The following is a 15,234-nucleotide window of genomic DNA, read 5'->3' as shown; positions in this document are numbered from 1 at the left end:
GCGTGTGGTCTAATTATCTTATCACTGTCGTTGGACGATGGTGGAAGCACAAACCAACTCTGGGCTTGATTTATTAAATAGCAAAGTCAGACATGAAGTCTCAAATCTTTCCATCGGGATTCAAAGTGGGTCTTAATAAAATACAACTGGCTTATAAAGTCTGTCACAGTTTTACAGTATCCAAAGTGAAGAAAGAAAGAAAAATGCAGAGGTATTGACAAAGTAAAGGCAAGAAGACAGATAAATAGTGTGCTAAAGGAATATAAGCTCCTGATACTACAATAATATCAGTCTGGCGTAAAAAACAAAAACAAAACAGAAGACAAGGGTCTAGCAAAAATCTAACTCACCTGATTCTTTTCAACACACAAATATACAACAATGTACATATTTTCGTAAACAACCGTAATTTCAATAGATAATCTTGTTTACAAGTGCAACTGGAGGAAAAAAAAAAATAACATTTATATCCTTTTGCATCGAATGTTGTTTTTGTTCCAAGATCCACCTTAACGGCAAATCTTGTACGTAAGCTTCTATCAAGAATAAAGACTGTGATACACGACTGTACATATTTCACTCCCTTTCTGAACAGCAAGTGCACATCGGGTCAACAGTCCAGCAGCTGAAGCGGAGAGGATGCACGCTGGATTCTGACGTCCCGGGACCACAGCGTAGACTTTCTGATGGCTCGTTAGCTTAAGGAGGCTCTAGTGAAGTCTCAGCGTCCGCCCTGCGGTCGTTGTTTCTACTGACGCGTGCCGGGGGGGAGTGTGAGGTTGGCCATCAGCTCGTGAACAGATGCGAAGATGGTGCACTCACCTGGGAAAAAAAAACAAAAACATATCAGCGTTAGCGGAGCCATTACGCATGAGGTCTCTATAAACAGAGCCGGACATTCAGCTGACGCTGCAGTGAGTTATTGATGAGCGGGGAGTGGCTGAAGCTCACCCTGTCTGGCCGGGTGCAGCTCGTTGAACCTCTTGAGGATATTAGAGACCATGAGCGCTGCAGCACCGGAGGAGCTGTGCTGTCTGGGGATGTCCGCCTGCTGAGTGAGGCCCGTGGCCATGTCGTACACGATGGGCACGATGATGCTCACGGGATCCTGGGGCACTGGGATGCGCTGGGTCAGCTGCAACTGTGGGGCGACCGAACACGCAAGGGTCAGGGCTGTTTCAAACACTCGCAGCTTTGTGTTGCGTGAAAGGCCACCAGGAGGCGCCGCTGAGACTTACAAAGAAAAGCATCTTGGACTTGAGCACCACAGCGATGGTACCGGGTGGAGCGATAGGGGGCGCGCTGGGAGGGATGGTCAGACAGAACTGGACGTTCCACTTCAGCTGTCCGGCCTGGTCTGGGAACTGCAGGGAGAGGCAAGGCATAATTTATTTATGGAGCAACTTTCAAACACAAAGAAATGCATCGAGAGACGATGCACAGAAGATCAAACACGCATCAGCGGGGCACATGCGCTCCTTCTGTATCATGCTCCAATGTTTCTATTGTCATCTGACAGCACTGTTTCTACATTTTGTGGAAAATATATTCAAAACATGTGCCCCCAAAAAAACACAAACGAGACTCATTAACAACCATAACTTTACAACAACGCGTATAAGAGAAACAGCAACTCACCAGTTCGAGCTTCATGATGCGCACACAGTCCCTGAGGATGTTGGTGGGCGCCCCCAGCAGCTTTGTGAAGGCATTCAGAGTGTTGTATTTAAAGGGAGGACCAGCAACCTGGACAGGAGGTCAATAGAAGATGGATGAATGATAATAACGGGGCGGGCAGGCGTGTCTTCAATCCTGTAATCACTGATAACACGGTCAAACTCACTCGCACGTGAAAGCACTACACTTTAACAGTGATGCTCAGTTATGATCAGTCGAGACACACAACACGGGTGCTGCTTTCACTTACTCGAGTCTCAAAGAACCTCTCCAGCACCTGAAGCTCCTCTTGAGACCAGGGACCTGTGTTTTCTGGAGTGACTTTGAGCTGCAGCGTCTGGTAGTTCTTTGGGTTGAGAGCCACCCGGCACTTGAGCACGTCCGCCTTGAACATGATCACGCCCGGCTCGTTAGAGTTCACGATGGATAACTGGAGGAGAGGTGACACGGTGGGGGTGGTTACTGCACTGTACAACGGATGACGTGGTTTGAAGGAAAAACAAATACCGCAGGTTGATTTCTCTGGATGATTTGTGTGACGCTCACGTTGGCCTCCTGCTGGATGATCCTCTGCAGGTGTCGTCTCATGATAACCGAACCCAGGAAGCGCTCCAGCGGCGAGCAGAGGTAGCTTCCTGCCAGGCCTGGCACCAGGCAGGGAGTGGGTGAGGGGAGCAGAAGCACGTGCAAGGCATCGTGGGTGAGGATGGTGGGAATGGAGGCAGCCCAGGGGCGCTGAGGTAGCTTGCGGGGCGGAGGCATACTGGTAGGCATGACTTGTGAACCTAAACCAAAAAACACGGAGACATGTAAGTAACAAATCCGTTGGATCAGTATCAAGATTCATCTCTCAAATATCTGTATCTCTATTGGCCTAAACACTGCAGTAACACTGTCAGTAAGAGCAGAACAATAAATGTGAGGAAAAGCTGTGCTTACTGGTCCCAGCACGAGGAGAATGAGGGTCAGGAATAGGTGAGTGAAGCGAAGGGTTCCCAGGGGACATGCCGTGGATCCTCGCCCCAGGAGAGGGTCCTGAGACTTGGGGGGAACCCGGCCACTGGCCCCTATGGCTGGGGGACACCATGGCATACGGAGAGCTGGGGTCCAGAGCACCTGGGGTGAAGGAGGGCAAGCCGAGACTTGACATGCCGCAATAAACACAGTCGGAGAGCAACACCGCTGCGTGCCCACGCTTCACAAGTCATTTGTATTATGCTCGCTTGCTAATGTCTGCAGCCTAGAAGTTGCCTCGTGAAAATGTTCAGTTCAGCCCGTTCCAGCCAGCAGAGCAGAATTAGCACCAGGCCGCCCTGCTGCTTACCGTGGGGACTGGCAAAGCTGGTCTGGCCCATGGCTATGCCCAGAGAAGACGGAGACGGGGTGGGCCCGAAAGGAGAGGGTGCCCTCAGAGCTCCGCTAGGGGAGCCAGAGGCATGGATGTTCCCTGCACACACACACACACACACACACACACACACACACACACACACACACACACACACACACACACACACACACACACACACATACATACACACACTCATCAAAAGACTCATCAGGCTCTAAGGATGACAAGTACTCCTTACGCTCACACACTCACTCATGTGCACACAAGCTAAAGCGGGGCGGAAGGGCTGTAGTCTCTGGCTGGCGGGCTCAGATGGAGGCGAATGGAAGCAGCGCGACTAAATTCATGCTTTGTTCCCTCCTGGGCGGCACGGTGTGTTCATGTTGCATGAGAAAACACAACTGAGCTCAGGGTTTCACAAAACTGAAATGGGCACACGTGGCTGCGCTTTCTCGTTCTCTGACAGACACACAATTTGCTCTTGCAACAAAAAAAAAACAGGCATGTCAGCGGGCGAGGGAGAGGGAGAGGGGACGGGGGCTGATGACAGCGAGGCGATACGGTCCGTCACTTGTTGGTTATGAATGCAGAATGACAGCTGAACAAGCCGAGATGACACAAACGGTACACGGTGACATTCGCTCACACAAACACCAAAAGTAGCGTCGGCCCCGTTACCTGGCGACTGGGTGGGCATCATGGATGGCGAGGGAGTTACGTTAGCGTGGTAATTTGGTGGCGGTGAAGTGAGAGGAGGATACACGCCTCCGGCAGCTCCTCTCATTGTCTGCGGCGGCTGTTGAGTTTGCAGCTGGTTCATCAGACTGTCCATGACGTCGACGCCCACCGGCGAGGGCGGGTTGTCGTCTTCATTGACCGAACGCCGGCGGGCGTCTTGATTGCTGTCGACAAACATGTTGAGGAATGTCTAGAGAGAGGAAGGAAGAGAAAGGCAGTATCTGACATGAAAAGGTGGATCAAAAATGTTTCGGTTGTCGGCCAGTATAACAGATCTGCATTACATTTATTGTTGGAATCTAGTTGTATTCTTTTAGTTTTGCTTAAAACAAAAAGCCCGTCCAAACATTGGTTTAAAAAAAACAAAAACAAAAAACTGTTAATGACTAGAATATGATGCAATTTATTATCCACCTGATTTCATTGCTTAACAAATAATATTTACTGTACAGGAATCTCGGCAAGAAAAAAAATCCTTTCGACAGGTTTGTTTTTAGTTTTTCGGTGGACTGAGGTTAGTATAGAAATCTTGAAGTGGAAAGATTTTTTTTGGGTGCCAGCTCAAACAGAAATGCAAGTTTAAGAGAGATTTCTGTTCCTTGACATCACTTCTGGGCCTCCAAGCCTTGTGTACCTTGAGTCCCGGAGCAGGGTAGAAGCCCTCCACGATCTTGGTGTTGTCGAAGAGACTGTAGGCTCCGTCTCTGATGGCGACCACCCCGCGGCTGCGGCAGTAGATGTCGATGCAGTACATGTTGCGGAACGCCAGTCGGATGTGCGTGGGCGACTGTGGGAGGATGGAGAAGCACTGGTAGGCAGTGTTGGTGCGCTGGGTGAGGCCCAGCATGGGCACTGTTGGTAGCTTGTTGATTGCATTCAGAGGAGCTTGTGTGTCGGAAAGCACCTGGAGACACAAAGAGGAAACGTTAACCGAGAAATAACGCAATACGCCGAAGGAAAATGACGTAATTAAAATAACAGGTAACAAAAAAAAATGTTTGTGAGCTTTTTAGGTGAAGAGCATGAGCACAGCACATAAGTGTAGTGTCATTTGTGTTGTAAACCAATAATACTTGCGTTGTCACAATATTAAAGTCACAATGAAATGAAAACTACATTTTCTATTCCTGTCTTGATCTATTGATGTTAAACATGTCCAAAAAGTATTTGTGTATTTAAAAGCCTCTCTTCCGTGTTGCTGCAAAACAGAAAAATGTTTTTGATGACTCATCCTGCACTTGGGGCAGTTACATGAATGTATCAGATAAAACGTGATTAGCTCATTTTGCCAGTAGCATAGCAAGAAGTGTGCGTTTGGGTTTCATCTGGTTCATTTTTGTGACCGTTTCATCTCTACCTATATGTAATAGAGGTGCGTGAGGATTCCTCTGCAGCTCAACAGCCCCATATGGCACTGCACTATTCACTAAGCCACACCCACTGTTCTAAACAATCCAATCACATCTGTTCTATTTAAATCCCACTTGTAACGACACTACTTCTCTTGGAAATATGTCATAGAGCTCAAGATAAAGACGCTATAACTTCCGTTTTATCACGTAGTTTAACACATTTATGAGGAACCTAACAAGCCATTTGAAATTAAGACTTCATTCAGATATACATACATAACATATATATACCTGCAGCAGCTGCATCACATTTGGGCCCTTGTTGAACATCTCCTGCAGCTGGTGGAGGATGATATTATGGCAATTGGAGCAGCCGGAGTTGGGCCCCACGGTGCCGAGGGCGAGGTGGAAACGCTGGCTGCTGGAGTTCCACTGGATGGTGACGGAGCTGCCCTTGGTGGTGCCGTAGCACAGCACCAGCTTACGGTAGTTATACAGCCGCACCTCTGAGAACAGGCTCAGGAAAGATGGCATCTCTGGAGGGGGAGGGGGGAAGTCACAAAGTGCAGCTCCATTAGATGGGTGTGTTTCTTCAGCACTCATGAACTACACCTGGGATTACACAGCAACTTTGCATACATTTCCATATACGGATCCCATCAGGTATCATCTTTGTTGCCTATCTCAGTGACCAATTTAGATACGCAAACTGATTAAGACAACAGTAGAACAGTTGTTCATTTATGTATGTATATATATATATATATATATATATATATATATATATATATATATATATATATATATATATATATATATATACAAGGGCAGTTTTTAGATGAACATCCACTCACCTGGCAGTGCACGGGAGAAGTTGAGAACACACTGGTAGAGCTGACTGATGGCGTTCCAGTCATTCAGGAACATCTCGACGACCTTCCGCCCGCCCACCGGCTCCGACAGAGGGTTTTCGTAGGTCAGATACACGTGCCGCGTGGAGGCTAACAGAAGGGACAGGTGGGCCATGAAGCATGCAGTTGTCCTTTCACATGAAGGCGAACCACTTTGATGGTAAATGCAAGACTTTCTATGGAAAACAATGAATATTTTTCTGACATACTAAATCGTATGGTTTTATTCAGTTCTTAGGTGTGGCCTTCATTTTCAGATGTAGACTCCTGTTGTTTTTTTTGCTGCCTATTTTGGACATGACACCATCTCAATATTTGTTAAAAGGATGATGCAAGGTAAACAAACATCACTCTATAGAGTGTACCTTGCTCCTTGCTGTGTGTGCTGTTGAGAGGACAGTTGGCGAGGACCAGTTCAGCCACCCAGGTTCGGTTGTTCCGGCCCTGCAGGCGGAAGGTGCAGTCCAGGAGGGAACGCTCTAAAGCTCTCCTGGTCTCCTCTCCGACCCCTTTACAGGAAGGAATCCTGCAAAAGAAGCCAACATACAACAAGAGTCACAACCGTCCTGACAAAGTTTTTTTCGACTTTATAGAAATGATTTGTGTGCCTATATGCAATGTTTGTATGTTTGTGACTGTCTTACTTCAGTAGACGTATTGCATGACCGTCTCCCTCTACTTGGACCCCCTGATTTGGAATTTCCATGTTGGACAGCTAGAGACAGAGAGACATGCAGCATCAGCCAATAAACACAAAACCCGGGACTGTTTTGAATCAAGACAACTGTCTGACACGGTGAATTACCTCCGTCCTGAGGCCAATGAAAGGCATGTTGGTGTCGCACATCGCTACGAGGTGAGCCAGCTCTTTGTTGAAGGCACACATTTCTCCAGACCGCTTCGGCTTCTTTGGCTCTAGGTCCCCCTGGTCTCCAAATAACTATTTACAAAAAAACAATACGTAATAAAAAGGACACTCATTTGGCTTTATTCAGTTGGAAACATATGTTTTTTGTTTGTTTGACAATGCTGCCATGAGGAAGATGACCAGACCTACCAGATAGCTGAATTTATACTTTGTGATTAAGTCTAAAGCTTTATAGACTGAAATTTATTGTAAGTCGCTTTTGATAAAAGCGTCAGCTAAATGAAAATGAAATGTAAAAATATTAACTCTGCCATTATCTTGAGGGTGGTCAGAGAATTTACGGTTTTACGTCAAAGAACTATTCTGTTCTAACCTCTAAGCCAGCATCACATTCATTTCTGTACGATGAAAGGATGTGTGGGTATGTACCTTTCTCTTAGTCCCAGGTCGGGCCCCTCTCCCTGCTGTGGTGTCCTGGACCAGATGCTCCAGGTTGGGCTTGAAATGCTGCAGAAGCTGCGCACACATGGGTCCGTCCTCGCCTTCCAACTGAGACACCGACAGGAAAGAGAACTTGTACTGCAACGCTGTGGGACTGCTCGGCACTTCCAGCATTTCCACCACCTACAAAACAAATACAAGTAAAAGAGGAAAGATCCGTGATTGACAGTTGGAGGGAGGACAGAAAAATGTAAGGAATTTTCTTTTGAGTCATAACAGGCTGGGTGAGAAACTCACGATGTAATACTGTGGGAGACGTGTGAGCTTGATGAAGAGTTTGTGTTTGGACAGTTTGCCAATGGGGTGAGACGCTGTGTTGGAGAGGTGAAGGACATCAGTGCACACAGTGGGAAGGTGTTTCACAGACTGTCGACAGCGCTGCTCCCCCAACCAGAACCTGGCCGGAGGGAAAGAAAGAGTCAGTCTCTTCATAGCTCATATTCACTGCTCTGACACTGTTCACTGGTGCAAGACTCTCACAGCAATTCATCTCAACACCCATCATCCTACCTTCTTAGGCAAGTGCAACTGCAGTTACTCAGTTTTGACAGGCTAGAAGCAGGCATCAGACTCCTACTGTTGACTCTTTGCCTTCATTACTGTTATCTACTGAGCTGCTTCTGCTCTCGCCTGCGCCAAAATACTCTGTAAGGCCTGTAGGCCTTAAATGTTGATATTTTTTGGGGGGGAACTTACTTCAGCTGTTGAAGCCAAGATATGATGCGCTTCATATCATCGTTGATAGTCTTTTCAATGTCATCCAGCATGGACTGATCTAGGGAGAAAACACACCAATGTTCAGAGAGAAAAACAGACAACTTAAGAATTTAAACCATCTGAGCCAAAATACCAAACAAATCTTTTGATTTGTTTATTGGTATAGAAAACCTGATATAAACACACCCTGAACACAAGACTCTTACTGGAAGCAACACAATGAACATACATGAAAACCAAATATTTAGTTATTATTTGCTTGTGCTTACCTAATCCATACAGCATGGGCTGGAACATGCCAGAGTGCAGGTCCACGAAAATGTGGAGGCACTCTGAACGACCGCAGGGCTCAAGTATTGGAATAACGAGTGTGGGTAAAGCAGTCTCGATGAATGCTGCAATAAAACAAACAAACACTTGAGCGTGTCTTTTCAAGACTGCAAATGACTCAGAAACAATGTTAGATATTATCTGACAGAAGGAGAATGTGGGACGCGTGAGAAAAATCATCTGAGCTAACAGGAGTTTAGAACATGTTATTTATTATAGTTAAAAACACAGAAATAGTCCCCTCGTGATAATTTTTAAGGTTAAAATCTAAATAATGGTAAGTAATGGCTGCAGTCGATAGGAGATGACAGAGGTTTCAATGTTTTTGCTAAATAAATGTGTTGAGAAACCAAGCGTGAATACACACAGTTGTCACTGGGATTGCTGGTCTTTAAAATGGCCTTCAGTTCCTGCAGCTTCTGATGGGACCGGGCATGCACGCTGTCAATCAAAAGTTTTTCCACCGACAGGTGGTCGATCTAAACAAATGATAGAAAACAATTGTTACCAAACTGTACAGTAGACAAACAGGCCCCAACTTTATGCTCAATTTGAAAACAAATGAACAGAAAACACATGTACACCTTTACCTTCATAGCTCTCTCCATTAATTTAGAGTCACAGGCAGGGAGAGGGGGCTCATGAGATATTTGTAATGGCTTAGATCCATCTGTTTCATCAATCTTTATTGTGACTTTATGGACTGATGCTGTTCCTGTTTTCCTACCCAGAACCAGTTGGCTGGAGAAACAGACAGAGAGAATGGGTGAAAACTACATGAAGGAATTCTCTCATTCAATTTTGGTAGTTTTTTTTTTTTTTTTTTGAGAACACAGTGTTCCTGTTTGTATACATTAAGGGAGTTTGTAGAGTCTTACTTCCAGACAGTGAGTGTGAGGTATTTTGCCGGCACGTATCTCTCTTCCTGCACTAGGTCTCCCCAGCGCTCTCTGATCAGCATCAGAGTCTGAGAGTGGAGCACCTCGAGCTGCAGTGACAGACAGAAGGAGTCTGGAAACAATGCCATTAAAGAAAACTCAAGTGTGGGAAAACAGCAAGTCCAGGTGGACAGAGGTGAAGTATTATCCTCATCTCGCCATTAACATTCAGAACACACTCACACACATATCCTCAAGACACACTGCATTAGTAAAAGGGGTGTTTGTGCCTCGCACAGACTGCTCTTTGACATGGCGGTGGAGGAGAGGCAGAGCAGAGATGTACTGATTAGCATTGTGATTAGCACAGTTGTGCTCGGCTCGGAGGCTTGATTAAGGACTTTGATGATAGCATGCAAGCTCGCAAGACTTGAGTGACAACTATCTGACAGGTCAGAACAAATCCCTTCATACCATTATCACTGGCTGACAAAACAAACATGAGCTTTTGGTTTTCAGCTTTACAACACTCTCACTCCTGCATTTTTCTATTTTTGTAGCTGGATTTAAAAAAAACTAACAAAAAAAATGCAATGTTTTTTTTGGGTTTTTTTTACGACAATGTCAACAGGTGACAAAGCACACGTCTCCACGAGGAGTTCAATACACCACACATGACCTGGCCGGGTGATTGGTTATAGTATGAACAGTGCTGCCCTTTCCTTGTGTTTCACAAAAGGCTGTTGTGTTGTTCAAGAATTAATGAAGGGGTGCTCAGAAGGATGCAATTCTGCAGCTGTGTTTCTCATTGGGATGCTGCACTCGTCTGCCTGACCAGTCAATACTCTATACGCTCCAGCACACTCTCCCGCCCTACTGCAGCAGTCCAGAGGAGACTGGGAAAAAAGCCAGGTGGTTGCAGGCAGGACGTACACAAACTGCATGTGGATATGCACAATGTGTGTGCATGTGGATAGACCGAAACTAAGAAAGGATACGCAAGCAGTTGTACATGTCCTGTAGGGGTTTTTCATCTGCACAAAGACGAGCCTGGACCAACTCGTGGATGAAGTTCACCTGCAGACTGTGGACCAAAGTTCGTCCATCTGTCGATAAGGAGTAGACGGTGGAATAGATGGGCCGTGACAGAAAGACAGCCCGATTGAGAGTGAAAAAGGAGAAACATTAGTTACGAATTACACCATCAATCAGGTTGTGAGCATTGCCCCATGCGGTGCGAAGCAAAGCTGGATGAGTGCTGCACGCTTTACCTCCAGTTTCTTTGTCCTCCACCAGAATCTCCAGCTTCAGCAGCCTCCAGGGAATATCAGGGTCATCTCCCATCACGGTCAGGGTGGCCTCAAACTCTCCTTCCACGCGAAACTTTACACGACCATTGGCTTCGCAAATATACACACAAGCAAACATACACATAAGATCTTCAGGAAACATTTGGGGCTGTAACGATCATGACATTTTAGTTACAAACTGTCTCTTTCTATGAACCTAGTCATACTTCAATAATAAACCATATTTAGAAAAAGAGACGTTAAAAATGGGAAAGACGCTGCTTCTTCACTCGAAATCAAACTTTCTATAAAGCCATTTGTGTACAATTGCCATACAAGGCACTTAGCAATATACATAAAGGATAATATAAAAAATAAGAGTATAGTAAGATAATAATAAATCAGTAACAACAACAATAACAAATAACAAAATAAAAAATAGATGACAAGAATGAAAATTTTTAAAAAATGGGATGTCTTAAGATTTCTTTAAAATGTGGTTACAGATTGTGAAGCCCTTAGCTCCTCTGTTCAAGCTGTAGTAGAAGAAAGGACCTCAACATGATGTCATCAAAAGAGTGTCCGTTAATCCTCAAACAATTAAAATGATGGGGGAAATAATGATGGAAACATGCCTCTTCTATTTCATCAAGCTGTTTCAATGCAGATGGATGAAAAGGGATTCTAACTATTATGCAAAATGATTGTGTTCAGCTCAAATAAACACGATCCGGCAGTGATGTGATATTTGTGACAGGTTTAGATATAGGTAAAAAAAAAAAACTAAAAAAAAACTGCTGAAGAAATCATGAGAACAGCTGTCATGTAAAAATGCACAACGGCGGGTTTAACACGAACTGCTTACCAACGGTGAGATTTGCTAGCTGGGGTGGTAAGTCTGTGGTGACAAGGCGGTGTCGTAGAATCTGATTTAGCTGGTTCAGAGTGGTCTGCTTCTCCACCTTAGTAATGGGGTCTGGAGGAATGATCTTATCCTACACAAATAGACATCGATACAAAGTGAGCAAGTTTGATCATCCGTCATCTTTTTTTTGTATTTATGTTTTCATACAAGATTTATTATCTCATAGGAAATGAAACACTTACTCGTATGCACGTGGGCAAGCGTGGGTACGACCCCGTGGTGAGCACATCGATCGCAAAGGGAATGGCAAAGCTGGGCAAACGAGCGTGTACCAGGGCATCTCTGGCCAGTGACGCCAGCCTATCAGCCGTGTCCACAAACAAGATGGTCTGCTGATCCAGGAAGCTGGAGATCATCTGTTACCATGGATACCGGGGGAAGAGAAAAGTGGATTTAGTGCTCCGGTACGCACGCGTGGCAATTTGCTGCGTGCTGTGAAAAACCCATTAGCACATAATTAATACGAGTAAGATACACACAACGTACCGCACACTTCTCCACTTTCCCTGCGTTGCTCGCCCACTTCACGAGGGCGAGGAGACGCACGAAGAGCTGCCTGGTGCGACTTGCAAACTGCACGATCTCAATTTTCCTGCAAGAGAAATAGGTAGTTGAAAATTACAACAATTGTCTTTTTTTAAATTTTTAATTTATGGCATGACAGAATAGGAGAGAAGATAAATTTTTAAAAAAAGAAGAAAAAGAGAAACATACCTCTCCATGTCTGTTTTTCTGGGCAACCTGGAAGAACAACATCAAATCTTTTGTCATATTACTTTAAAAAAAAAAGAAGAAGAAAAAGAACAGCACATTGTCTACCAACACGCCTTTCATTTTGTTTGTTTTGTTTTGACACTCGCTTTTTGGAAAACAGCCACATACATATCACCACAAACAAACAAACACTTCATCTTGACTAACGAACTAGTATCTTAGTTTAATTTCCAGACACAACGCTGTGTTTCCATGATCACCTTCCTCCCACAGCACTAGTTATGCGTGCTAATGCTCTCTACTTTCCCTGAGCTCCATTTACTGCCGCGGATATGAAAAGCAACGAAGCGGCCTTCCCCCCCTCGACTAGAAAAGCTGTATTTTACTGTTTAGTTTCACTGAGTTTACACATGTTAGCCGGTTTAGCCCGCCAGTTATCCCGGTTAGCTTTTTTGAGGCCTACGAAGCTAACAGTTTACTTACAGCTCCGCCAGCAGGGTGATTTCATGGTAGGTCCTCTGGAGAAGAAACTCAATAAGCAGGCTCAGTCGGACCCCCTGCGTGGCCGGGGTCCCGGGCGGCGGTGGCTGCGGACCCGAAACAACCGGACCCCCGAGTGGGACAAGCTGCCCGTCTGACCCGATCTGCACCGGAGCCATTTTACAATGACGATTACGGACTCGTTAGCTGCACAGCCAGGGGAGAGGGGGGAAGAAAAAAAAACTGTCGATTTGTAGTCGCTAACTACTCGAGAAAAGACTTCCTCCGCCGTCTCACAACATCTCTTTCTAGAAGAGGAGCTCTTCGGCGTGGACTTGTTTTTGTTTTTGTTTTGCTCGTTCAGGAGAAAGCTCGGCAAATACAGAGAATTTGGTAACTCATTACAAGAAGGAGGCTCAATGCCGCTCGGCCGCCATCTTTGCTTGTCGGGAGTAATTAGCATAGGAGCGGTGGGAGAGAAAACCCAGACACGACTTTTTGGCGGAATGAGAATCACGGAAGTCTCCCAACTGCCGCTGTGTTTTCTCGCCAAACTGGGGTGGCTAAGCAGTTTGTTTGATTATCAGTTTTACGGTGCCAAACGTGCTTGTCGGGCTTAAAATGGCTGTATATTTCGTGAATAACGGATCCTCCAATCTGTTGCCCTGGTAACATGACAGCGTGTATGTTAAGGAATAAACAAAATGACAACAACAACAACAACAAAAAATCCATAACAAAATAAATCACCAAGCTACAAGTTCTTACCTGCACTATTTTTTTGTTTGTTTATTTATTTTATTTTTTTTTAAATTTTGTTAAATTATACTGGTAATATCTGCTTCATAATATTCAATTCAACTAAATTTTATTTATTTAACGCCAAATCACAACACAGGTTATTTCATGGCACTTAACACATTAAAGTCCTTACCGCAGAATTTTACAGCATTATACAGAGGAACCCAACAATTCCTACATAAATTAGGAGGGAAAAACTCCTCTTTAAGGGAGAAAAACCTCCAACAACAGAGGGAAGGGAAAACTCCCTTTTTAATAGGTAGAAACCTCGACAGAACCAGGCTCAGAGGTGGGCGGCTAATACAATAAAATCCTGTCATCTGTAATGGTCTTATCTTGGTCAAGATTACCTTGAAAAGCACTTAGGCTAAACTCCAAGAGACATCATAGTAAAATGGTTCATAGGTCTGAATATGGGCTATTAATAATTGTATTTCATACCAGTATAGTCTTAGTAAATGTTTGCTTGGGAGGCTGTGGCTAAAACGGTAGAGTGGGTTGCATACTAATCAGAAGGTTGGTAGTTCAATCCCCAGCTCCTCCTGTCCACATGCTTAAGTGTCCTTGAGCAAGAAACTGAACCCTAAGTTGCTCCCGATGGTGTACCATCGGTGTGTGAATGTGCTCCTGATGGCGGCACCTTGCATGGTATCAGTCTCATTAGTGGGTGAATGGAAAAAACATGTAAAAGTGCTTTGAGACCGTAAGGTGATAAAGCACTATACAAGTACAGATATGCATTTCCCATTTTAAATCCTTCTCTGAAGGAGCCCTTTGTGAAAGGGATTATTTCAAAAAAATAATTTTAAAAACTGTGCATTTCAATTAGGTCAGGGAGCTCATACTGTAGACAAACCACAATCAGAAGAGGAGGAACCTAATACAGGATGGGAGGGGAGCTAAATGACTTGTTCACTGGATTACTTAGTTGCTATTGGCCTTGTTTTTGCTGTCTCATCTCAGGAGTAGGCTATATGTAGAGATGTGGGGAGATCAGTTGTCTTCCTGCTTGCCATTTCCTCTCATCCTTCTCTCGAGCATCTCTACTTTAAAGAGCCATGGAAACCACCCTGAAACATTTAAAGTCATAAATGTATTGCAACCTATTGTATCAGATTGCATTTCAGCTTTAATCTTCTGGTCTCCCAGTTGTATCAAGCAACTGAGCAATTCAAGTGCATCCAGTTGTGTACATTTTAGGCAGGTAGACGGGAGTTTGGCTTCCACTGGATTAATGAGAGGGCAAACCAGTGAGATTTGTTTCCTGTTTACTCCAGGTGATTGCTGAAAGGAGAAGGCCACCCTATCCCTGGACAAATACCATGTGGCCTACTTGTGTGTATCAACTGACACAATAAGGGTTCTGCACTGGTTCCTGCTTTATTATGGGGTCTTGAGGTAGTCTGTCAAAATAGCTGTAAGACCATAATAACAGCTTATAGTGCTTACATGGTTTATTTAAATTTACCAAAGCAAAGTTGTAGCTATGAATTCTCCATGGTATAATGTACACAATGCACAGATACAGAGCCAGGCACAAACAATTAGGTGACCAATAAGTCCATTTTAGCTGGTGCCCCTTGCATTGCAGCCAATTCTAAGAGCATTAATCGTGTTCATGGAGAAGGTGCCTGTAGGTGGCCCAGGATGGGTAGAAGGGTGGCATTATTTATATATGGAAGAGTTTCAAAAGTGCATCTGA

General features: G+C 44.8%; 1 protein-coding gene across 2 annotated transcripts; it reads right to left on the bottom strand.

The window, feature by feature from the left end:
• Nucleotides 1–41: 41 nt before the first annotated feature.
• med14 (mediator complex subunit 14) lies at nt 42–13,249 on the bottom strand. Of its 2 annotated transcripts, XM_069706920.1 has the most exons (29): nt 12,735–13,249; nt 12,252–12,278; nt 12,024–12,129; nt 11,720–11,893; nt 11,478–11,607; nt 10,595–10,723; nt 10,322–10,429; nt 9,324–9,456; nt 9,036–9,186; nt 8,813–8,924; nt 8,385–8,510; nt 8,095–8,173; nt 7,636–7,795; nt 7,327–7,521; nt 6,835–6,969; nt 6,674–6,744; nt 6,395–6,555; nt 5,973–6,119; nt 5,410–5,654; nt 4,401–4,670; nt 3,707–3,956; nt 3,002–3,124; nt 2,617–2,793; nt 2,224–2,462; nt 1,928–2,107; nt 1,639–1,746; nt 1,239–1,364; nt 952–1,141; nt 42–822 (listed from the first exon to the last, which is right to left on the bottom strand). In XM_069706920.1, the coding sequence occupies exons 1-29, from the start codon at nt 12,908–12,910 to the stop codon at nt 749–751; spliced, it is 4,302 nt and encodes a 1,433-aa protein (XP_069563021.1). In that variant the 5' UTR covers nt 12,911–13,249; the 3' UTR covers nt 42–748. The 2 variants fall into 2 exon arrangements, with proteins under 2 accessions (XP_069563021.1, XP_069563022.1); XM_069706921.1 differs by lacking the exon at nt 3,002–3,124.
• Nucleotides 13,250–15,234: the final 1,985 nt, after the last annotated feature.

This window comes from Brachyistius frenatus, unplaced genomic scaffold (genome assembly GCF_029030835.1).
Source record: "Brachyistius frenatus isolate BFR_SWC_R1_liver_20210118 unplaced genomic scaffold, ASM2903083v1 Contig_66, whole genome shotgun sequence".
In the NCBI taxonomy this organism is placed as follows: domain Eukaryota; kingdom Metazoa; phylum Chordata; class Actinopteri; family Embiotocidae; genus Brachyistius; species Brachyistius frenatus.
This window is presented reverse-complemented; position numbering and strand designations above follow the sequence as displayed.